We start from the raw sequence: 24292 nt of genomic DNA on the forward strand, positions 1-24292 counted from the left end.
TAAAACATAATTGAAGAAATTAGAGACAACTTTTTCATCCTATTCACAATTTCTACTAATTAAAAACAATTCAGCCAACTCAGTCCCCTGAGAAGAAATTATTTTGTATTTTTACCTAGGATTGTTTCCATGCCCGTCTCTGCTCCTTGTTTCTCAAGGGAAACATTCCTGTCAATTTCTACAGGTTCCTCTGTACTTTCGGTCTCTTTTTTCCGTTGTGCCAGCTTCAGTATCATGGGACTGAAGTCTTGTTTGAAAATCCATTTTGCTACACTGTCAGCAATACCTCCTAAAATGCAAAAGGAAAGTAAAAGGCACAGTCAAAGTTTGCCAGCTGCATTTTAGAGGTAGTAAATTTGGATCTAAAACATAGATAACAAGGGAAGAGACCCATTTATTTGTTAACACAAATCATTAATTGTATAATTTTTATGTCAATTAGAATATCTCAATCAAGTAATTTGTTAGAAGCCTACAAAGCAGTCTCCAGAAAAGAAATGAAATATGTAATTTTTACTATTTTAAAATAATTAATTTAATTAACATAACCCCAGTGGGACTACTCCCAAAATAAGGTGCCATTCACTGGAGTAAGAGTGATAGAATCTGGCCCTGAGATCAGTAAGAAAGTTAATCAACTGCTTTGCAAGAGAGTATACCTTTCCCTCCTTCAAGCAACTTCTTTACAGAGAGTCTGCAGAGTGGCTCAGCCTGCAGAGATGATACTCTGGTTGTCCTCGTTCTTACTTTACTGTGCAATAGTGTCTGAAGTATCAGACAATCTTCTAATTGTTTCAGTAGAAGTTTCCAATATTCAGTATCAAGGGAAAGTGCTTCCCAAGAATCTGTGTCAGCACCTACAGCTGTTTGGGAAAACTAACAAACAAAGGAGGTTGTTCACGAGCTTTTTGCAGACCAGCTGTACATGGAGAATGAACAGTTATACAAAATAAATCAATATTCAAATTCGCTCACAGGTCTTACAATTTCTTAAATACACGTATACATGTAAAAGTATTCACATAAAATGTGCAACACCACACATTCCAAAAACCTCAGTCTGTTTCTGGCCAAATATCAACCTGTAGACCAGGCACTCTCTTACACCTACTTTCCCTACATCATATTCATTTTGAACATGCGCTACAAAAAAAAAAAAAAAAAAAATTACCACCCTTTCCTCACCAACTGCTTTCCATTGATACCAATATCTTGTGCATTTACCCTTCATACACATACTTAACCTTCCACCATTTCAACTTCCCACTATATCCAAAAATCCAAAACATTTCACCTAAATACAGTTCTATCATCTTTTCTATATAAAAACATCATGATTTTAGACTGATATCTTTGTGCCTTCCATGTCTATAAGCAATGCTTTGTTTTGCATTGGAAACCTGGGAACCTGCAAATACCTTTTGCAGTCAATGGTGCAAAGTTCCAATTTCTAGCTCATGAGGAGATATCGGACCCTAAAGCTGTCAGCTGTCCACGTCTGAATATCAACTAGGCCTCAGATCCATATATTTCTTGGGAGGAAATTCCACTTTGGGGCAAAGGAAGAAAACTTTTGTGGTTGTTAGATTATTATTATTATTTTTAAATTGGGGCTGTTTGAAATTTAAGGGTGGATTTGAAATATTAGTCTAAATCTCGGCAAAGACGGATTAGTGAGCAGAATACGTGCACGGCATTAAAAGTGGGTGCACAGTAAATACAATCCATCGCACCAGTGGGTCAATTAGAGCAACATTAATGGGACACATTCACTTAAAAAAACAACCCAAGCGTCTGTTTAATGTTTTTAGCCCACTTTTTCAATTAACAGATACAATTACTACTATAACAGATTAGAAACAAAATTATTCCCCTCTCCTGGCCCCCCAATAGACTTCGGGGGAAATTTATAAGACACTTAAATTCCAGCTACTCTGTCGATATAGGGCTTAAGTGATGCGTAAGTCCCATGCTGGACCTCTGTGCAGGAGTGAATTTCAGCCTTTGGACATTTGACAACAGTTTGTGTACAGTCAGTTTCACAATTTCTCCTGTATAGTTAATTTTTTCTCTTGCTGAAAAGACCCTTCTTATAAACAACAAGAGAGCAGCATAATGCTTTTAACACTTAAAAAAAATCAGGAAGGGGATTATGATAATGGAAGGGGATTTAGATAATCAGGAACTTTTTTTTTTTTAAATTAGTCAATTTAAAAATATTCACACTGTCAGAAACTGGTAGTAAGGCAGTATCCAAAACAACTTAAAAGTTTAGTTTTTGAAATCAACTAGGCTTCCAGCTGGTCTCCCTCTAAGTGACTCTTTTGATCCTGCAAAACTTCAACTTATTCAATGTCAAGAGACACCCTTCAATACCTACAGTATGTTTTACTGTGTGAATCTCCAGATAGGCATTGCAAGCCATTATGATATACAATTCATACACCTGGGCAAATTAATTTGCAAGTTCAAACACAAAAGTTTCCAGGCTTCTGTTCCTTTGAATCCTATCACAGAGCACTGTGTGTTTTGTGCTGGTTTCTGAGTGTTACTGAGTGAATGGCAGGATGTTCCTCCCCTCATAAGGGCAGGAGCTTTGCATTAATCTGACACAATTATTGCTGTAGGGAGGGAGAAGTCTCAGATTTACTTACCTTTTTTTCTGCCATGCTGTCAGTGATCTGTGCAGTTACGGAATGCCCAACATGTGCAGATAATAAGGCAGCTCCATTATTTTCAGACTGAATACAAGCTGTGCGCATTTGCTGCCACCAAGGGGAAATTGACTGAGAATCCCATGACTCATCTATCGCAACTGTAGAAACAAAGGGAGGGGGAAAAAAATCACCTGGCTGTGTTAAGAGATAAACTAGCAGAGTAACAACCTGACTTGGAAGCTGAATTTGCCTTTAACCATTAAAACATAAGGTGGTTAAATACAGCATCTGTAATTGAACAAATTCACTTAATCTATAATAGCCACCAAGTTATCTTTCTCTCAGCTTTTCACCCACAATTTCTAGATCTCAACCAGCCTTTATAATGAAGTGCAGAGTACGAACTACTGGGATTTCATCAAGTCCTGGTTGAGGGTTTGCAAAATATGATACAAGTCACCTGGCAGTGAAGTCTGCTGTACATTTCTAATGTACCCAGTGAATAATATAACTATAAAGTGCAGTGCTGTACTAGGGTTGCCAACTTTCTAATCCCACAAAACCTAACACCCTTGCCCCGCCCCTTCCCCAAGGCCCCACCCCCGACTCACTACATTCCCCCCTCCCTCAGTGGCTCGCTCTCCCTCATCCTCACTCACTTTCACTTGGCTGGGGTTGAGGTGCGGGAGGGGGTGAGGTCTCTGGGGTGGGGCTAGGGATGAGGGGTTTGAGGTGTAGGAGGGGGTTTCAGGCTGGGGGTGGGGCTGAGGGGTTTGGAATGTGGGAGGGGGCTGCGGGTTGAGGCTGTGGGAAGGGGTACAGGCTCTGGTCTGGGGGTGAGAGTCTGGGCATGGGCTGGGGCTGAGGGGTTTGGGACACAGGAGGGGGCTCCAGCCTGGGGGGTGGGGCCAAGGGATTCGGAGGGTGGAAGGGGGCTACGGGTTGAGGCAAGGGGTTGGGAGTGCAGGCTCTGGTGTGGGGCCAGGGATGAGGTGTTTGGAGTGCAGGAGGGGGCTCCGGGTTTGGGGGGGGCTCAGAGCTGGGGTGCGGGCTTCCCTCAGGTGGCTCCCAGTCAAAAGCACAGCAGGGCTAAGGCAGGCTCCCTGCCTGCCCTGGCACCGCACTGCACCCTGGAAGCAGCCAGCAGGTCCAGCTCCTAGGTGGGAGAAGGGAAGGGAGAAGGCTCCGCACACTGCTCCTACCCACAGGCGCCACCACCCCAGCTTCCATTGGCTGCGCTTCCCGGCCAATAGGAGTGCGGACACCTGGCAACCCTATGCTGTACTGAAGTTGCAGAGATGTGCAGTCAGTACATGCTCCAGAGCAAGGATCTCAAAATGGATGTTGTAGTTGTAGTAATGGGGCTGAACAAAGGCATTCTGGAAGGCTTGAATAGGAGGGGGATAATTAACAAGTATGGATAAAAACAACCACCACACACATCAGGCGCAGGATCAAGAACTTTTGAGGGGGAAAAACCCCAAATGCACTCCACTACAGGACTGTTCTCAAAAGCCAAGGCGGTGGCTTGTAGAGAGAATGGGACATGGTTTGAAAAGGGATATTGTTAAAAGAAAAAATATATATATATTTTTTTTTTTAAGAAAAGGAAATCCCTCCAGAAACATCAATCACTTCAAACTGACGACACTGGAACCAAAGTCCTTAAATCTCTGTGTTTCTATGGATCCAAGCCAAAATTTCAAATCTTCCAGTCACTGTAAGGGGAAACAGTCTTGAATTGTACTTTCAAATAACCCTATGACTTGCTTATTATAAAATGCAATCAAGCAATATTTAGCTGGGTTTGCTTTATTTACAGAGCAGTACAGATTGCCAAAATGGCATGTTTCTTACCACCACGAATACTAGTTTTATCTGACAGTGACATTTTAAGATTCTGAATGTGTATTTCACCTTTCATTTTGCTCAGAAGGGACAGCGTAGTGTGAAGACAGCAGATAGACTGTGGTTCATCTAGGATATCTTTTTCCTTGGAAAGCCACACACTGAGAAGCAGAGACTGGGGGGAAAAAAGTGGAATATTTATTACATCAAAGGTTGTATTTTCTCCAACATAACTCCTTAGGGTTGAGTGAAAATGTATGATCCCTGGAACGATGTTATAATACAGCAACACAAAGAGTTTATTGGTGTGCTGCAGACGATATGTCACATGACAATGCTTTTAAGTGTAACAGTACCACATATCAGCAATCTTTCAATTACAAAAAAAAAGATCCTCTGGGACAAACTCCTCTCATGAACTGGCAGACAGACAATTTCAGTAAAACACCCAATCTCAACCTGGACAAAATTAGTATCAGGTTATTATACCGATTGCAAAATAAAGGCAGGGAGCAGCAATTTCTTAAAACGAGAAAAGATTAAGATCAGTGCTTCAGTCATAAGTCTGGGATAGGAAAGTGCCAGAGTTAGAAGATGATGAAACATGCAAGAGACCATGAACATAGGCTGCAAGAAATGAGTATATGTAGTTGAAGTTAAAAGTACACACATAGTACAGAAGCCAAACCAGGATTTGGTTGTTTTTTGGTGTGTTTTTTGTTTTTTTTTGGGGGAGGAGTGGAAGTGGAGGGGGGAAATCACTGATCAAATAAATTGTTTTCTAAAATTAAAGGAGTTATAGTAAGGCAAGTAATGAATGTTAGCTAAACAAGTAGTTATTTGTAGAGGACGGTATATTAAGATTATTAAAAGGTAATACAAGGGTTTTAAGCATTTAATATTAGAGACTGAAAGATCAGTTTAACTATTACATCACCTTCTCAACCCAGCTAATTACTCTATAGACTCCGAAGTATATTTGGATTCAATTAACCCTTTGGTATCAAGAGTCACAATTCCTAATACTCATGCAAAACAACAGAAAAGTTGAGAAATAGCTAGTTTAGATGTTCTGAACATCATAGTGCAATGCTAATTAAGAAATTTCTTGTGTGTGTAGTTGAACAAACTTATAAATTACAGAAGGCAGTTACTTTACATTAAGCTTTAGTAGTCTTGTGATCTTTCCAAAATGGCAAGTAATGGTATTCATGTTTATTTGGACACAAGATGCTGACTGATTCCCTCTAGCAATAGCCCCAAAACTACTACAGAGATTATGGCAAACTGCTGCTCTCTGGCAGACTCTCACTTCATGAACACACAGACTGATACTCTACCTTCATAAAGGTTACATAAATGGAATACAATACTTGCAACTTGCAAAATACAAATGGCAAATAGAAGTGATTCAACTCTGAAAAATGACTAAATTAGACATTAGGAATATTAAATCCTACAGAAGACTGAGGCCAGATCTTCTTTTCTGGAGAAGCTAGAAGCTTTGGCCAGAAAAGCAATGTTGGTTAGTTGTGTTATTTTTTTCCTGCAATTTTTTCTATCCTAGCAAAAGCCCTACTGTAGACACACGAATACCGGCATAAAAGTGCTTGTACTGTAGGGCTTATTCCACTTGCACCTTACACCTGCAAGGAAGAGCTTTTTATTTAGCATCTATACTACAAGCATTTTGCCAATATAGCTATACTGCCAAACTTTTAATTATAGGTTAAGGCCTTAGTAATCTGTTAAAACCTCACTTGCCTTTAATTACACCTGCTTTGGAGGTAAAACTTAGCAGCAGAGGTTACAGGAGGGAAAAAAAGCAGGAGAAAAAACAGACAAAATATCTACTCTGCACTATAAAAAATGGTCTGTGCATTTCATAACAAGCCAATGATTTTTTTTTCTTGAACATGAGGGTCTGTCAGGACCCTAAAGTGGGACATAGCCTATTGTACTGCCTTTACTCTAAAGAGACATTGTCAGCTTAAAGAAACTCATACCCTATATATAAATCTACCTACCTATTATGTAGATTATCAAAAGATTTTTTAAAAATCTAATCTATTTGCCACTAGATATGCTGTGTTCACTATTTGCAGCTCTCTAAGGTTAATGTAACTCTAAGGTTAATGTAACCCATCTAACATCCCATCACAGACCATTGGGCATATTTACCTGCTAATAATCAAAGATCAATTAATTGCCAAAATTAGGCTAGCCCATCATACCATCCCCTCCATAAACTTATCAAGCTTAGTCTTGAAGCCAGATAGGTCTTTTGCCCCCACTACTCCCCTTGGAAGGCTGTTCCAGAACTTCACTCCTCTGATGGTTAGAAACCTTCTGAGGGATTTACGGACCTGAAAAAGGGCAGAAGGTCAGACGCTAAATTGCTAAGTGTACATGGTTATACCCAGTGCTTAAAGGTCAATACTGTAAATTGGGAAATTTTTTCATCATTGACATGTTTAAATTCATGAATATTTTCGGTAAAAAGCAGGAAACACAATTAAATCAGTATCTTACCAATAATAACTGAGGGCTAAATCCTGCAGACTCCAGTGTATGGCACATTTCCTCTGTGGAACTCTCTCCACACAAACATTTCCAGAAAAAAAAGCTCCCTAAAAACAAACAACACATCAACTACATCTACAATGATCAAACACTCAACATGCAGATGACCTGTTCACTAGACAGATCAGAACTTACTGGACTTAAGGCAAGGGAGCTTTAAGCAAACAGTGGAATATCCTAATATTTTTAACTTTCCTGGGAAGGAAGAAGGAAAGGCTCGCTGACCTGCCCAGATCACAGCCTTTCTTTGGCTGGTGGGGAGCCTGTGGATCCATAGATAGTTGTCTGGAAGTATCTCCTTGTCTATCAGGAAGTGGGATACACAGAGCAGCACTGTTTGGAATGACTATTTTACTCTTACTTCTTTTTTTTCCAAAAACAAGGAAGAAGGGAAGGCAAGTAGAGTATGTGGACAAACAGCTATATAACAATGTAAAACAGATTGTACCAGTTCAGATTATACGTATTATCATTCAATTTAGAGACGAGTTTAAAAAGTAGAATATGTATGAAAGCAAATTTAGCTGCCAAATAATCCATGCCTGTGCGCCATGGTGGCATGTTTTAGGACCCAGCATAGAGAACCGGAGAAATTTTTGCTGACTCACTCTGGTGTCAGATCATGAGAGTCCTATTAGTATACAAATGGTTGGATGTGTCTGAGGCAGAGGGAAGTAGGGGCACAGGGGCTCTCTTCTAGGAAACAAAGCTAAACTCAGGAGAAAGTTTACATTATGGTTTATGTTTTGTTGTCATTATTTATACCACTAGCTTACAGTACCTCAGTTATTGAGACAGCTTGTCTATTGGTGGTTATGGTCAGCGAGACACTTGGTGACTCTGTCCTGGTTTTAAAACCCAAGTACAATATTTTGGAGGAGACAGAGGAGAAGTCCACAGAAGTAGATTCTCGGCTACCCTAGAAAGGGCCTTTGGTGTTCACACAGACAAAGGTAGGCACCCCTGGAATTCTTCAGCTCCAGTTCCTCTCATGAGCCATTTGTCTCACAAATATGCTAATTTGGTATATGTTAAACAGTTGGACAGAAGGGCCTAATTTGATATCTGCTAATATGAGGTGCCCTTTGCAGGTGGGCAGAGGGAGTGAGACAGGTGGGCAGTTGAGAAATACTTTCCTTCTCACTCCAAGGAGGCAGCTTGGTACAGGAGGTTGAGAGGCAACACACTGATGGGAATTCCAGCACCCTGTGCCCTGCAGCTAAGGAGAAAGTATGGGTTTCTTGCCCTAGCAATGCCCCTTGATCTAACTGGAGAACCTCTGCCTTCTTTTATTTCGGTGTCTAATTAATAACTGTAGTCCTCTGGCTAGTAAATGTCCATCCAGTAAATGTTTTCAGCCCTGTCTTACCAAGGTTTTAAAGTTAGACTAAAACAGAACAAAGCATTAATCTGGCAAACACTAGTTCTTCAAGACCTCTTACCTAAAGCCACATATTCTCCTTCATCTAGTTTCTTCACTAGAATCATGTCCTTTTCACATTCTAAATACTCCAAGAACATTTTCACAGGCAATATACCATCTTTGTCATCAGCAAATCGAACGGTGGTTTGGGTGTTCTCTTGCTTGTAGTTTTCCAATAACGTCTGGAGCCTAGCAAACTCTTTTTCATCCAGCCTGAGTAGTTTAGCCAAATCCTTAAAAGCAGAAAGATTAAAACTACAGTAAATAATGACCCTATGTAAGTTTATATTTGGAGATATAACATACTTATTCCCCACATCCAATTTCTCTCTGCTGTACGTGACTAGTTTTTTTTAATTAGCCAAAAATCCTTGAGAAAGCAGCCACCTTGCAAATTGCAAGGTTCTGTAATGCCTAAGTTCAGTGTATACATAGAGACTTCTGTAATGATACTAAAAGTAACCCAAAATATGAAGTAGAACATTTTGTACATCTATTTAAAGTACTAGACACAGGGCAGATTTGGTCACAAGTTAGTTTCCAGAACTAATTCCTCCTCCTAAAAAGGAGGAAGAAAAGCCTTCTGCCCTACAGACAAAGACTCCAATGAGTTCTATTCCTGGCTCTGTCTCACACATTAAGCGACTAAGGCCTTGTGTACACTAAAGGGAAAAGTCGATCTAAGCTATGCAATTTGAGTTACGCAAATAGCGTAACTCAAATCGACGTAGCTTAGATCTACTTACCGCAGGGTCCAAACTATGCAATGTCAACAGTTGACGCTCTCTCATCAACTCCTCTTTCTTACTTCTCAGGCTGAGTACAGAAGTCAACAGGAGAGAAATTGGGGGTCACTTTAGCGTGTCTTCACTAGACCTGCTAAATCGACCGCCAATGCATCAATCACCACAGCGTCAATCCTCTGTTAAGTGTAGACAAGCCCTAACAATGTTTTTAGGAGGCTCAATTAATTAGCATTTGCACAGCACATGAGATCATTGAACAGAAGGTGCCCTAACCAGGTATTTAAGTGTTTTTGCACCAGTTCTGCCATCCTATGGTCTTCATCTCCAACTCCCAAAATGTGTAATTTTCAGGGCTGTCAATTTAATCACAGTTAACTTACGTGATTAACTAAAAAAATTAATCACAATTAAAAAATAGATTAAAACTGTAATTATGAACTGTTAAACAATAATAGAATACCAATTGAAATGTATTAAATATTTTAGGATGTTTTTGTACATTTTCAAATATATTGATTTCAGTTACAACACAAAATACCAAGTGTATAGTGCTCACTTTATATTATCTTTTAACATCATTTTCACAATGGAAATATTTGTAAACCAAACATAGTATTTTTCAATTTACCTCATACAAGTACTGTAATGCAATCTCTTTATCATGAAAGTGCAACTGACAAATGTAGATTTTGTTTATTATATAACTGCACTCAAAAATAAAACAGTAAAACTTCAGCACCTACAAGTCCACTTAGTCCTATTTCTTGTTCAGCCAATGGCTAAGACTAACAAGTTTGTTTACATTTACAGGCGATAAGGCTGCCTGCTTCTTATTTACATCACCTGAAAGTGAGAACAGCGATCGCATGGCACTTTTGTAGGCGGAGTTGCAAGATATTTATGTGACAGATATGTTAAATATTCATATGCCCCTTCATGCTTCGGCCGCCATTCCAGAGGACATGCTTCCATGCTGATGATGCTCATTAAAAAAATGTGTTAATTAAATTTGTGACTGAACTCCTTGGAGGAGAATTGTATGTCTCCTGCTCTCTGTTTTACCCACATTCTGCTATATAATTCATGTTATAGAAGTCTCGGATGATGATGCAGCACATGTTCATTTTAAGAACACTTTCATTGCAGATTTCATAAAATGCAAAGATGGTACCAATGTGAGATTTCCAAAGATAGCTACAGTATTCGACTCAAGGTTCAAGAATCAAGTGCCTTCCAAAAATCTAAGAGGGATGAGGTGTGGAGCATGCTTTCAGAAGTCTTAAAAGAGCAACACTCCAATGCAGAAACTACAGAACCTGAACCACCATAAAAGAAAATCAACCTTCTGCTGGTGGCATCTGACTTAAATGATGAAAATGAACATGAACATGCGTCAGTCCGCACTGCTTTGGATCGTTATCGAGCAGAACCTGTCATCAGCATGGACGCATGTGCCCTGGAATGGTGGTCAAAGCATGAAGGGGCATATGAACGTTTAACATATCTGGCACATAAATATCTTGTAACTCCGCCTACTATAGTGCTATGCAATCACCTGTTCTCACTTTCAGGTGACATTGTAAATAAGAAGTGGGCAGCATTATCTCCCTCAAAAGTAAACAAACTTGTTTGTCTTAGCAATTGACTGACCAAGAAGTTGGACTGAGTGGACTTGTAGGCTTTAAAGTTTTTACATTGTTTTATTTTTGAGAGCAGTTATTTTGTACATAATTCTACATTCCTAAATTCAACTTTCATGATAAAGAGATTGCACTACAGTACTTGTATTAGGGGAACTGAAAAATATTTATTTTGTTTCTTTTTTACAGTGCAAATATTTGTAATAAAAATAATATAGAAAGTGAGCATTGTACACTTTGTATTCTGTGTTGTAACTGAAATAAATATATTTGAAAATGTGGAAAACAAACATCAAAAAATATTTAAATAAATGGTATTCTATTATTGTTTAACAGCGGGATTAATTTTTTCAATCGCTTGACAGCCCTAGTAATTTTCCATTTAATCTACCTGCTAAATGGTTAATTCTTTCACAGAAAGAAGTTTTGACATTACTTACATTATCAGAGAGCAGAGTGCTTTGCTGCATGCTCAAAGAATTCAGTTTGCTGACTGACTCATATAGATGCAGCAGCTTTAACTTATTTGCACAAAACTGGAGCAACCCTTCATCAACACACACAAACTCTGGAGAGAGAGAAATAAAGATGCAGATTAGTCTGAATGAATGAGTGTACTGGAGCTGTGAAATGTTCTTTCTAGTTTCATTAAACTCTTATAAAGGAGTTAGATGATATATATTCCAGTGTAATGTTTTCAACGCACTGTTGCTCACGAGACAATGTTTAATCCATGGCAAGTTAAAGCAAGGATGATTTTTGCCCAAAAGCAAAAAGTATATCAGGCTTATTTTTAACAAGAAAAGGGCTGCAATGGGACACTGAACACAAAGCCACTGTAGAGGATTTCTTGTGCACTAGCATGTAAAAATCAGGGAAATGCAGGATGCCATAGATAGCAATCTTCAAGTAATTATTCTTTTAAAAACAAACACAAGTTGCATGTACCTTGCAAACTACAATGCTGCGTGAATTTTAGTCTCTCTTATCATGCTGCCAATATGTGAATATGATAAATCCCATAATAAAAAGCTGCAAATAAAGTTTCCAAGACTAAAATTAAGGAAGCACAATGGGCATTATTGTCTTTCAGTGATAAAACAGAAACCATGTTAACAAAAATCAGTAGAAATCCCCTGATATTTGTAATTCTTCAGAGTTTGGGAAAACAACTAGAAAAACTATGGCAGCCAGAGAACACACATGCAATTCATATCAACCTAGAGTTTAGAATTTTAAAAAGCACTAATACCTCAACACAGTAATAGTTAATTTGACTAAAAAAATTAAGTGCTTTGTTTTCTTTTTTTATCAAACGAAAAGAGCATATTTACAGCTCAACTTCTTGTGAAAATTGAAAGGCACAATGGAAACACCAAACTAAGGGAGGCTGTTTTTCAATTTATATAGTAACTCACATTTGTGAAGCAACATGAAACACACAATTCAACATCTCAGTATAATTTGCGTAACGGTTCCTGCAATTTCAAAACAAGTGCAGAAGCAGTCAGTTACAAGAACGCCCAAAACAGATGCCAACATCTGCAGTTAGGACTCTTTCTAGGTTGTTGAGTTATTAACGCAGCATGCAAGCTCACTCAGTTTGTCTTCTACCTGCTAAGGCCTAAACTGAAGAACAAGATAATGAATCTACACAATGAGATTAGGTAACAAAAAAATATGTCATTTGATGTATGTCTACTTTCTTACTTCACCTTGAATGGTCCCTTGAAATGTGTTTACTTATGCTAAGTAATCTCATCCACCTTGTATTCAGCTGTGACATAGAGTGTACGTTTCCCAGACCTGAAGAAGAGATCTGTGTGAGCTTGAAAGCTTGTCTATCTCACTACCAGAAGTTGGTCCAATAAAAAATATTACCTCACCCACCTTGTCTCCCTACTTTCTTAATCTGCATATGTGGGAAACCAAGTCTTAAGAACAACATTTGCTAAGCACTACCTGCGACAGACCCAATATCGTATTTAATGATGAATTAATTTACCTGACGTTAAAGGACATAAACCAAAGATTCTAAACTGACTTTTCTGTACAAAGATTTGTCTCTGAACAAACCATTTGTGCGCTCAAATGAATTCCCAGTGTACAATTTTCTCTCTATGAAGCTCAGCCATTTCTCAGATACTCTGCTATTAAAAATCCTGGAACCAAAAAGGAAGCCTGAACAGTTTGGTACAGCTAACCAATTGACCTTTTCCTACAATAGCAGCATTCATACAGTCCATCATCTGGTTCAGAATAGCCATTTAGCCACAGTATTACTGGCAGATACACAGCCAAACTAGGAGACAAATTTGTTCTTTACTGTGACCAGGCAGGGAATACAGTGCAGATGGAAAATGAGGGGACAGAGCATAAAGCACACACAAGCTAACAAAGAGGACTCAATAAATACAAAATGAAAATGGAGGTATACATTTTCCAACTCATGTGAAAATAGTTTTTCAGAAGAGTCTGTATTTTTAGGACTTCATATTTGAGTAGATACACTAGCTATTTAAAGTCAGATCTTGCCCTGATCAAGGCAGGTTAAAGTTGGGCAGAACACTCCAAGGGTGAAATCCTGGCCCCATTAAAGTCAATGGAAAAACTCCTATTTAATTCCACAGCTCTGAAGTTACACAGACTGCCACATCATCGGGGGGGAGGAGGGGGAGGAAGAGAATGGATCCCTCACTACAAAAGTGGCCAGGGACAGGCCCTCCTAACCCACAAGCAATCTGGGATCCACAGGCAAATTCTGTTTACTCAGGGCCTCTGTGCACCTCCTGCAGTAATACATCTGCTGTGAACTACACTGCCAAGGGCTCAGCTGCTCCTCCTCACAGTGTGAAATGGCGTCCATGCAAAACAACAACTACAGGATGAACATTATCTTATGCTGGAAAGTTCGCTATGCGTCTGAAAGTGATTTCACAGAGACAGACTCTTCTCCTGTTCCATCCCTCAAGACCTAGTCATACCCCCCAAAAACAATGGAATCCAAGAATGCATTTCAATAGTTTCCATGGAGGAGTTATGTTGGGTTATTTCACCTTCTGCCATCTGTCAGAATTCTGAACAAATGCATTTCTTTGGCCTGCGAAACCTACCCTTAAGGGAAGCTGTGGAGACAGCCCCCAGTTTAGAAAGACCTAGAAGTGCAAGACCAGTCAAGCCATGCTGCCAACAAGGAGGAGAAGGGAAGCAGCAGGTAGATCTACAACCGTATCAGTGGCACAAAACCTGTGACCATGGTTCAGTGCATTCAGTGAATCCAAAAATTTGAAGGGTTAAAGGAGCCAGACCCTAATTTCCTTCCTAAAGAAGGGGGAAAACTGAAGAGGGAGCTCCATAAGGTGGAACCTTGTGGAGGCTCCTGTCCTATACAACAGGATTACTGCAGGGGGGAGGGAGTGGGAATTGAGCCCAGTTTATTTTACTAATATATACAAAATAGAACCTTGGTGAAGATGCTGAAACATATGATAGCATTATTTGCAAGTCAATGTATGTAAACATATAGGAAAGGAATATATCGATGGGTGTGTGTGTGTATATATGTTAATCTATATTTGCATTTATATGAAAGCAGTTTATGTTTCTTGCATTTACAAAATATACATAATGCATGGACTCATTCAACCCATCACAGATTTCAAAAATATACTGAAGTAATTCTTGCATTACAGATACATGGCAAGTGCTGGAGGGGGTGCTCACTAGCAAGCTGATGCAGGCAGGGGAACAAAAACCTCTACAAAAGGAACTTCTTGCTCTATCTGGCAGAAAAGCCAAACAGACCAAGCTTGATGAAGCAGTGAATACCCATGATAGATATTCTCCTGGCCTCACAGCAGTAGTCTCACTTCAAGCCACACCAGGGATAGACTGTGGTCTGCATAATTACAAAATCAGCTTCCACTTACCCTGGTTTTTTAAGGTGTCCATCAAAGTCTGAGTGATGTTTGAGAGCGCAGTGAGTGGTACACGTTCACTTGCCAATATGCTTTCCAAAGCCTGTTAGCAGAAATTTAACAAAATGAAGTATTTCCATTCCTTTTGCTTCACATTACTGTTGAAGCGTTTAAGGAAGCCCATAACAAAGTCAGAGTATTTTTTAGTTACTATTTCCGCTACACATATTTGCACTATAAAGGTTTTACCCCTTACAGCACAAATGGATCCTGCAGTGAAGTTATAAATCAACATGACTTCTATATACTGTTATAGAAAAAATAAAATAAACAATTCTGTAAAGCAAGAACTTAAGCTTTGTCAATTAGAAACTATGGACAGAATTGTTATGAAAATTGTGAAAGGTTAATGGCTTTATACCCAAGTCTGATCACGTGAAATTCTTTCTGAGACTGAAACTCTCTCAATAGTCACCTGTTTTTTTGTAGCAGGGTATTTAATATCAAGAATTAATTCCTTTGCTTCAGCTTCAACCATGTCTGCAACAAAGATGATCAAGTCATTAATTCATATTTTCAACACGGAAAACATGCTTGAAAAGCAAGTCATTCTGCCCACAGTGAAGATGTACACTTATTTACATTTTAATTGTTTGGTTTGACATGACTGGACTAACTGCCACCATTAACTTGGAAAAAACTCACACCGACTGTTTGCAGTGTTGTACTTGTAGCTGTGTTGGTCCCAGGATATGAGACACACAAGGTGGGTGAGGTAATATCAGAAGTAACAGCAGTTGGTCCAATAATAGATATTACCTCAACCACCTTGTCTCTCAGAACCTGAGAGGCATGTATCATTCCAGATTTGCCTCTTCTGTAAGAAAAAATTACATATAGGAACAAGGGTGTCTATACACAAAAGGTAAAATCCCTCCTACCCCATGCAGATGGAAAGCATGGACGCTATGCACCATTTAAGCTCTCAAAATAGAGCTCAATTAGGACTTAAGTGGTGAACTGGGCTTGTGCTGGCTCTTTGTAAAGAGGGCATCTCACCCAAGGAGCCTTTTAAAAATATACAGACGATTTGCAAAAGTCAGGGTATAACTCATGCCAGTATGCACTAGGAGCATACTGCCCTGTGGGGGAACCTCACTTTTAATACAACTGAACCTTGTCATAGCAGGTGTCCTGAGTCAATCCACATCCACTGAGCGAGTCAGCTGCTGCTGCTCACATCACATACACTACTGAACCCTTCAAGAGGAATTATTTCCTGCCCCCCAACACTCCCCAGATACAGCACATCTCCAACATTGCTGGGTTTTTTGTTCTTGGTAAAATAGAATTAAGAAATTCATAATTCTACTGAACATTTTTTAAACACTCAGCACAATTCTAACCTGATTTTAACATAAATTTGAATAGTAAGTTTGCAGGTCTCTTTTCAATATGCAAACAAACTCACTTACACCTATCGAACATTAAGATGGCAAAATCTACAGATGTTAATGTATGATATAGACATACACTAGGAATACAGGGTGCACATTGTGAGATTCAGTAGGTGAGACATTAAGAAACAAACATTTAGGAGAAACCTACCCAGATTTGAGGTTTTAGCTTTGAGTAAAGCACTTAACTTCTTCACTAGATGCATATCTTTTGCTCGTTCACTCTTTTTATCACTGAAAAAGATTTTTAAATATCTCATATAAACACTCAGTAAAAAAGTTCTGTCTGCAAACTTTATGTTTGTTAGTTCTAAATTACATCATTGGTGAAAGCATTTTTTGTTCACTCTGACATGAAATTAGAACAGTTACTAGCTATTCTAAAACTCAAGTATTAAGTCATATAAAATAATCAGACATTTCATTTTCCAAGGGCCAGATTCCACCATCATTACTCACACTGAGTACACCTTACTCCACACAAGTGCGAGAGACTACTCTTGGAGTAATGCACTACTCAGCATGGGAAAGAATCACAAATTCTGGCCCTCTGGAACTAAAAACTCTATCAAAAGACTTCCGTTAGGAAGAGACAGTTAAGGTAGATTATTATGTAAAACGCAGCTAACCTTACCTTAGTGCTAAATGGAAAGGTACATGAACAGTTTTTATGCTTCCAGACACTGGATCAACAAGACAGATCTGGTACGTCTGAGACTGCCAACCTTGACTGGTCATATTGTTTAAACCCATTATTTTATAGCCAGGATACAGCAACCTGAAACACACACAGATATGGCCATGACAATGAACACTGAAGTTACCAAAATGCATTTTTTGTATAAGACACAAGGAATAATTTCACGCAACCAGGGCTCAGCACAACTAATGAAAAACATCAGAACATCTAATTAGTGATTAGCAAAGATTAGCTGGAGGGTTAGCAGTGGAGAGGGAAAAGGAAACATCTTCGTTCATAAATAAGAGCGCTCTGCACTGCATTCAAGCAGTATCAGAGGCATAGTCAGCAATTCAAAACCAGTCTACTAGCACTTGTCATTGTGGGTATTGGAATAAGACTGCCTGAGAGGCAGGAAATGTCTGTTACACACTTATTTACCCCACTAGCACAGCGTACTTGTCAACATGTCAAGATGCTAAGCATTTCTTACCTACAGTGTTTCCCCACATTGAAGGCACCAACCCGGGGTCCTTGTTGAGTGCTCCACACTTCCAGGATTCCTCTTCTTGGAGCATAGATCACAAGAAATTGAGCCACTCTACTTGGACTTCGAGTACTTCCAAAAGGAGAAAAATCCATCTTTTCAGCTTCTCTTTCATGAAGGTCTTCTACAGTCTGAATCCAACCAATTTGTGCATCACGATATCCTTTGTAAGAAAGGACAGGAATTAGTCAACTAGTTTATACAAACACACACAATTGAAAACTGCCTGCTCCTGAAACAGGGTTTATATAAGTGTTGGGTGGAAGGCTATTGTACCCTCCCAAAAATTTTTATTGTGACCACCTAAATGCTATTTAACAGTAATATAAGCACCTTTTCCCAACCTGCATATCGTTACTCCCATTTACTTCTCTAACACATTGATTGGACCAATTTCTCTTTCTCTCCCCAACCAAGCTCTTCTGACACAGAAAATGGGATGTCTTCCCAGCCAGTGCAAACGTGATCAAGTCACCAGGATTGTATGTGGGATTTAGCACACACTAGTGACCTCAACAAACCCTCCCAAGCCACATTACAATTAGTACACAAAACAAGTTTTAAAACTGAAGTATAATTTAATTGGGAGTTTTCTAAAGTGTTTGTGGAATACGTGAAGAGAAAAGTATAATTTCAGTTGACTATCTCCTTACCATGTGCTTGTCTCAATAGAAAATGCATGCAAAACATTCAGTTGTTAAACATTTGTTAGCAGTTTACAACAAAAGGACTTGGGGAGGGGGAAGAGAGAGAGAGAGCCCAAGCACGTGTGGCTCACATCACCCTTTATTAACAAACAGGTTTAAGCAACTTTCTGTAAATGCTGGGAAACTTAGCAGACCAAACTGTTTGTTTAGTAAATGCTTATTCAAGTGAAAAAAAAATAAAGATAGTAAAAAAACAAACAAAACAAAACCAAAAACTTGATCACGGAAAGGTGTTAAAGGTAATATGGAAAGATCAGTAACACAGAAGAGAAAAATGGTGAATGTGTATATCTGAACTAATGAGAAGCACCAGATAAACCCAAACTACAGGGGAAAGGAATGCACAGGAGATACAAGGAGACTGCAATCATTATGCTACGGTAGCTGAAACAGAGAAGCTAAGCAGCCTGTGGGGACTGTGGAAATAAAGGTTCCTTCACCCTACCCCACCCCGAGTTCTAGTGGAGTTCCCTGAATATAGCGCATGTACTTGTGCTCAGTGCATCAACAAGAATATGAGAATGTTTGCTTGCAAATTTGATTTCCATCATTCCTGATTGACTCCTGTTTTGGTTTCCCTTCTTAGACCTCTCCACAGCATTGAGCCAATTACAATTGCTGTCTGGAGAGAAATGAAACTCCACTATGATTTCCCTGTAGACTTGATTCAGGAAAGTCAGTATCTCTGGGCTAAAGTAACCTTGAGTGGGAGAGGGAGAAGTGACATGGATGGAATACTGTGTTTACACTATTAGGGCAGTGGAAGGACAGAGTGCTGCTAGAGATATTTGAAACTTCACAGAAACCAGGTCCAAGCATAAAGGGGCGGGGCGGGTGTGTGTGTGTACAAAAAATTTTCTTCTACAAGTCCTATCCAGGGGTTGTAATATTGGTTGTGATTGCTGTTGGAGTCTTGGAGATGGCAACATCTGCATCTCCTATTTCCCACAGAACAGCTCGGGCAGAGAGATGAGACTGATCGCTTGGAACAGCCTGCGAGAGACGCTGACGCAACAAAGCAGTAAGCATGTGGAACTGTCTGTCCTTCCTAGTGAATTTCTCATCCTTTTTGTGGCGCATAAGGTAGGGGAACCAAATGCTGCTGCTTCGTCTCTCAACTGAGAGAAAGAAGAAACTGGAGCTGCACACATCTTGAATAAATGAGCTCAAAACTCTTCAAGAGAGCTACTGGATCAGCTGCTGCATGCTGTGGTAAGGTCTAGAAATGGAAATTCAGGAAATACAACTCAGTTTCTGAGGTTGTTGATTAAACCCTTACTGTAGATGCCACCAATATTTTACGGTCCGGTTCTATAACTCTGCCACCCTTGAATTTATATTAAATCGGTTTGAGAGATCAGAACAACAACAAGTGCCATGATAAAGGCCAAAATACTCAGAATTCTAGGCCAAATTGCACATAAACAGCCACACCATTTCCAAGAAAACTAATTGTTTTATTGATATATTCCAACATGTACCTTTCCACATGCGAATGGCAAGTCCTCGTGTAACATCCAGTAAAAGAACTCTTCCAAAGTCATCAGTTACTGCTGCCAACATGTGACATGGAGACAGACATATGCTTTCACCATGGCGCCGGGAATCTGGAAGTCCAAACCTGAAATCAAGCACTCAGTTAACGAATATCAAAAGACACTACATTAATTACTTTATAATTATGAACAGTACCTTTTGCAGGATTAGAGAAATACTTTTTTCTAGAATGTCAAAAAGGGTGGGTGATTTGTTTTTGTTAACAAAAACAGAAGGAGCATTTTGCTATTACAAAATTTTGTGCTTTTATTTACTTTGAGACCTTGCAACTTTAAGAAAGTTTCACTATAATCATATTATAAACTGATATAACATGAAAGGTCCCGTATAAGTTCCGAGAGCAGGCAAAGTATGTTTAATGTCCCTAGTGCCTTGGCATGCAAGGAGTCTCTGCAACAGGTGATCTTGTTGATTCTTTCCTATTGCTGACCACAGCCAGGCATACCTGGAGACACAGCATGGTCCTAGTGTTTAGAGCAGGGGCTAGGAATCAGGAGAACTGGATTTAATTTTTCAGTTTGTTGCTGTCTTTTTCTGAACCACTAGGCAAGTCACACTTCTCTGTGCTCCAGTTTCCTTAACAGTAAAATGAGGATTATGCCTGTAAGTTATTGTAAGGAACTTTTACATCCTTGCATGCAAAGCATTTTGTACCGTAAGAGCATTTACAAGATTGCTCATACCGCTCTGTTGAGTCACCTGAATTGTAAACTTTAGGCCTCATGTTCTAGTACTTAACCTACTCAACAGTGATTCTCCTGCTGCTAAACTAGGCAGGGGTTTGTTTTCTTTCTTTTTTGGGGGGAGGGGGAGGGGGGGGAGGAGGTGGTGAACAAATGCATACTGAGAGTTAAGTAGAGATCATTAAATTAATTCCATTTATAAACTAAATCAACTGAAACCAAACTCACATTTAAAAAAAATCCCAGCACAAGATTACCACTTTCAAAAACTATTCAAGACAATCAAGGAACAGAGCTTCAGAGCAATTGAGGAGTAGTGTCAAACTTGCCTCACAGCTAAAGGGGTAGCAGGTTCAACTTTTGGTTTCTGCTTTTGAACAGCCTCTTCTTCATGTTTACTCTTCCAACCAAGCCAGCCACTTGCAACAGAAAAAATGATCATCAGAATGCCAATGACTGCACAACTTAAGACACACAAGTTAAAACTAAATCAAAACCACACTTTATTTTGCATTTCATTACCTGGCAGCATTAAATAATGCTGAAGTCAGTTTACTAGCGACTGCTAATGCAACGTGAGACAACAATGGCTGCGTGCTACCCTGAAGGAAAAAACAAAAGCATTCATAAAAAGCAACAAGATAATTCCTTAATGTCTCTTATCACCACATAATGAGAGCTCAAGTGCTGAAACACACTAAACACTAACTCCAGCAATGAAAAAGAAAAAAATGCACTGCAGCCAAAGTCTTGAAAGAGATGTTGCCAAATTTCACATCATCCACATTAATTTTCAATACAAGCATGTGATAGTTTCTCAGTCAGGTAGAAAAACTACAGATGATCTCAGCTATGTAGGCCTCATAGGCCCAGTACTAGGAAAGGAGCTAGAGGTTCAGCAAGATCTCAATTCAATGCCCCTAGAAGGATGTCATTCCACACCTCCAAGTCCCAACTTGCTGTTTCAGAGGCCCACTGAGAATCTCTGGTCACCTAATAGTATATGGTGCTACAGCAAAGGTTAAAAACTACTGTCTATGATGCTTCATGGAGAGCAAGCTGGTTCTATGGTGTTGGGTCCCTTATTGACACCAAAATAAGTACATTTTCTCACAAATGTTTTTCAAAAATTTAGCTGCTCAACATTCTGATAGTGCTTTGGTTTTGTTACCTTGTTGATCTAGATAATGAGATTACACTCTGTCTTGTATGGTTCAAATATACAGTTGATAAACAGGAACATAAATATAGCCAGGCTTTTTTACCAATACATAAAGAGTACATAAATATTTTGTGAAAGGGTCATGGCAAGCAAAATAATTTTAATTCTCTACTACAATGACTACAAATAAAGTAAAAAACAAACTGGGGCAAGAGGACATCAGGCTACAGAACACTCCCAGTGCCTTGATATAACAGGGTCAAAGGCCAAGTACCTCCAGAATCCAAAAGAATTTGAAAATTGGATTGACATGTGATCTATTTTTAAGTTTATTTCCTTAACCATGAAAGAGTAGTTAGTGGAAGACAGTCTCAACTAACAAAATTAATATTAAAAAAAAAATTTCTATATTAAATGTTTTTATTTAAGATTTTTTAAAAGTTAAGAGGTCTTGGATGGCAGGAACCTGGAGCACATTTCACAAAGAAACTATTGCAACCCAAAGGGATTTTTCCTAATTATAGGTAAATTCTGAAGACTGAAGGAAAAAAACCTGCACAGAAGTATTCTTCAAAAACAGCCTTTTTTTTAAAAAATATGAAAAAGAAAAGGATATTAATTCTCTCATCTGTTACTTGGGACAAACTGATTCTTTTATCATGCCTATTTCATAATACATACATACCTCCAGGGCATAAAAGAAACCAGTGAAAGGATTGGAGCCTACAGTAATGTACTGAGACATAGTAGGTGGACTATTCTTTATAGCTGCATTATAACCACCTATATTGGAGGCAGTCTTCATTTGATCAAAAGGAGACAGAGTCATGATACCTAAATCAGAAAAAAAAAATACTTAACAGTCATGTAAACTCAATATAAATGGGTATTTCAGACTCTTGAATTCTAAGTCTACTCATGCATCCTTGGCTGAACAGTCATAACTCTAGAAAGACAAGCTCCGACTTCATTCACATCTGGCTTCTTACACACTATATCTAGCTGTATTATTGGATATCTAAAACGGATTATACATTTTAGTAAGGAAGCCACATACCAAGATTTGGAATCAACTGACCATTTTTATTTCAAACAAACCCAGTAGATGCAACAAAAAAACCTACTTGCGATGTGTTTTAATTTTAAAGGTTTCCGTTTTTAGTTTTTGAGAGCCCACCTCTCTCCTTCCTTTCTGCAAAGGCAAGTAGAGGGGGCCTGGTCTGTCACCCTCAACTATTTGCCTGTCTGTGATGGAGGCCTGGAGACAAGCAAACATCCTCATATCCCCAGAGTCATAGTGTGGAAAGAGAATAGAGGCCTGCTATGTCACCTCTGGAAATAAGTCATCTGAACCTTTAAGTGTCCTGCTCCCTCTGCTGCAGGCAAGGTCTGCACTGGTTTTTATCCTTCCTGCCAGACAGTCCTTTAATCCACCACACAGGAGGACACTGAGTCTGACCCAGTCTCACTCAAACTTGGTATCAGGCTGCCCCCTTTCAAAAGAGAAAGGAAGAACAGAGACCATACACAGCCACTATTTCCTCTAATGGGAGAATCAAAGCCTTCTGATGCTCTTAAGCTCATCCTTTAACCTTCTTCAGCTAAGAGCTATACGTTTCCATCCAAATCTTACCATAGATCAATACTCCAACATGCATGGTAATCCCTTAGTCTTACAGCACTGACAAAAGAGGTTTCATCCAGTTGAATGTTTGAAGATAAATGGTAATGCTTACCCACACTGGCATGGTCAACTATGGTGTCCACATCTTGCAAACCCCACTTCTTATAGGCTAATGGTGGGGGTTGTATGTTCTCATTGCCCGATGCTGCAGCTGCCAATTTGTTATAAAAATTGAGACATAAGTAAAAAGCTATTAGATTTCTTTAACTTCAATATTGTGTCATGTCAGCTCATGCTACAATGCTTTATATGGTCAGTAACAACAGAGTGAACACTAAGGGAAATGCCAGTGGAAAATCATTTAGTATTGTGATTAATAAGACATTACATACAATAACTTTACCTATAGGTTTTCATAGAAGCATTGTCAGACTTTTTTAAATAAAAAAAAATTAAATTTAAATAATGGAGATATACCTATCTCCTAGAACTGGAAGGGACCCTGAAGGGTCATTGAGTCCAGCCCACTGCCTTCACTAGCAGGACCAAGTACTGATTTTTGCCCTAGATCCCTAAGTGGCCCCCTCAAGGATTGAACTCACAACCCTGGATTTAGCAGGCCAATGCTCAAACCACTGAGCTATCCCTCCCCCTCATTTAAGGACATACTGCACAAAATTAGATTATGAACATTTTTTCCATTTTGCTGAAATTAAGACACTTAAAATTTAGCTGGGCAAATTTTTGTTCACAACATCCAGTTATATTTATAAAGTCCAAAATAAATTAATGGAGATAATTTGTTTATCTGATCAGTTATTTATGGTTTAATAAATGGTTTCTGTATCAGTTCCAGAACAATATTGGTCCTTCTCCTGGTAGTGAGTGTCATTCCGGGAAACAGTCTTGTGCATAACATAAGTAAGCAGGTCCTACAAAGATCCACATTCACAGGATATGCCACAGTATGCTTTAGTTATACTTGAGTTGCAACCTGTCTGCAAATTTAGGACAACGCATATGCAAGGGATTAGCATGTGAAAGATACTGGAGTGCTTTTAT

At 39.1% G+C, this 24292-nt stretch overlaps 1 protein-coding gene across 4 annotated transcripts in view; it reads right to left on the reverse strand.

Moving 5' to 3' along the window:
• Nucleotides 1-24292, reverse strand: part of RAB3GAP2 (RAB3 GTPase activating non-catalytic protein subunit 2) — a 79631-nt gene that overhangs the window by 15486 nt on the left and 39853 nt on the right. For all 4 annotated transcript variants that reach the window (XM_039530783.1, XM_039530782.1, XM_039530781.1 and 1 more), the window contains 17 exons: nt 23343-23441; nt 22292-22440; nt 20967-21046; nt 20774-20863; nt 19686-19825; nt 17444-17660; nt 16906-17049; nt 16423-16505; nt 15290-15354; nt 14827-14917; nt 11338-11465; nt 8531-8744; nt 7038-7135; nt 4575-4680; nt 2655-2815; nt 660-876; nt 116-289 (listed from right to left, as the gene is read on the reverse strand). In XM_039530783.1, the coding sequence (XP_039386717.1) occupies nt 116-289; nt 660-876; nt 2655-2815; nt 4575-4680; nt 7038-7135; nt 8531-8744; nt 11338-11465; nt 14827-14917; nt 15290-15354; nt 16423-16505; nt 16906-17049; nt 17444-17660; nt 19686-19825; nt 20774-20863; nt 20967-21046; nt 22292-22440; nt 23343-23441 (2256 nt within the window). The remainder of the gene's footprint in view (nt 1-115; nt 290-659; nt 877-2654; nt 2816-4574; nt 4681-7037; nt 7136-8530; nt 8745-11337; nt 11466-14826; nt 14918-15289; nt 15355-16422; nt 16506-16905; nt 17050-17443; nt 17661-19685; nt 19826-20773; nt 20864-20966; nt 21047-22291; nt 22441-23342; nt 23442-24292) is intronic.

Source organism: Mauremys reevesii, linkage group 3 (genome assembly GCF_016161935.1).
Source record: "Mauremys reevesii isolate NIE-2019 linkage group 3, ASM1616193v1, whole genome shotgun sequence".
Classification (NCBI taxonomy): Eukaryota; Metazoa; Chordata; order Testudines; family Geoemydidae; genus Mauremys; species Mauremys reevesii.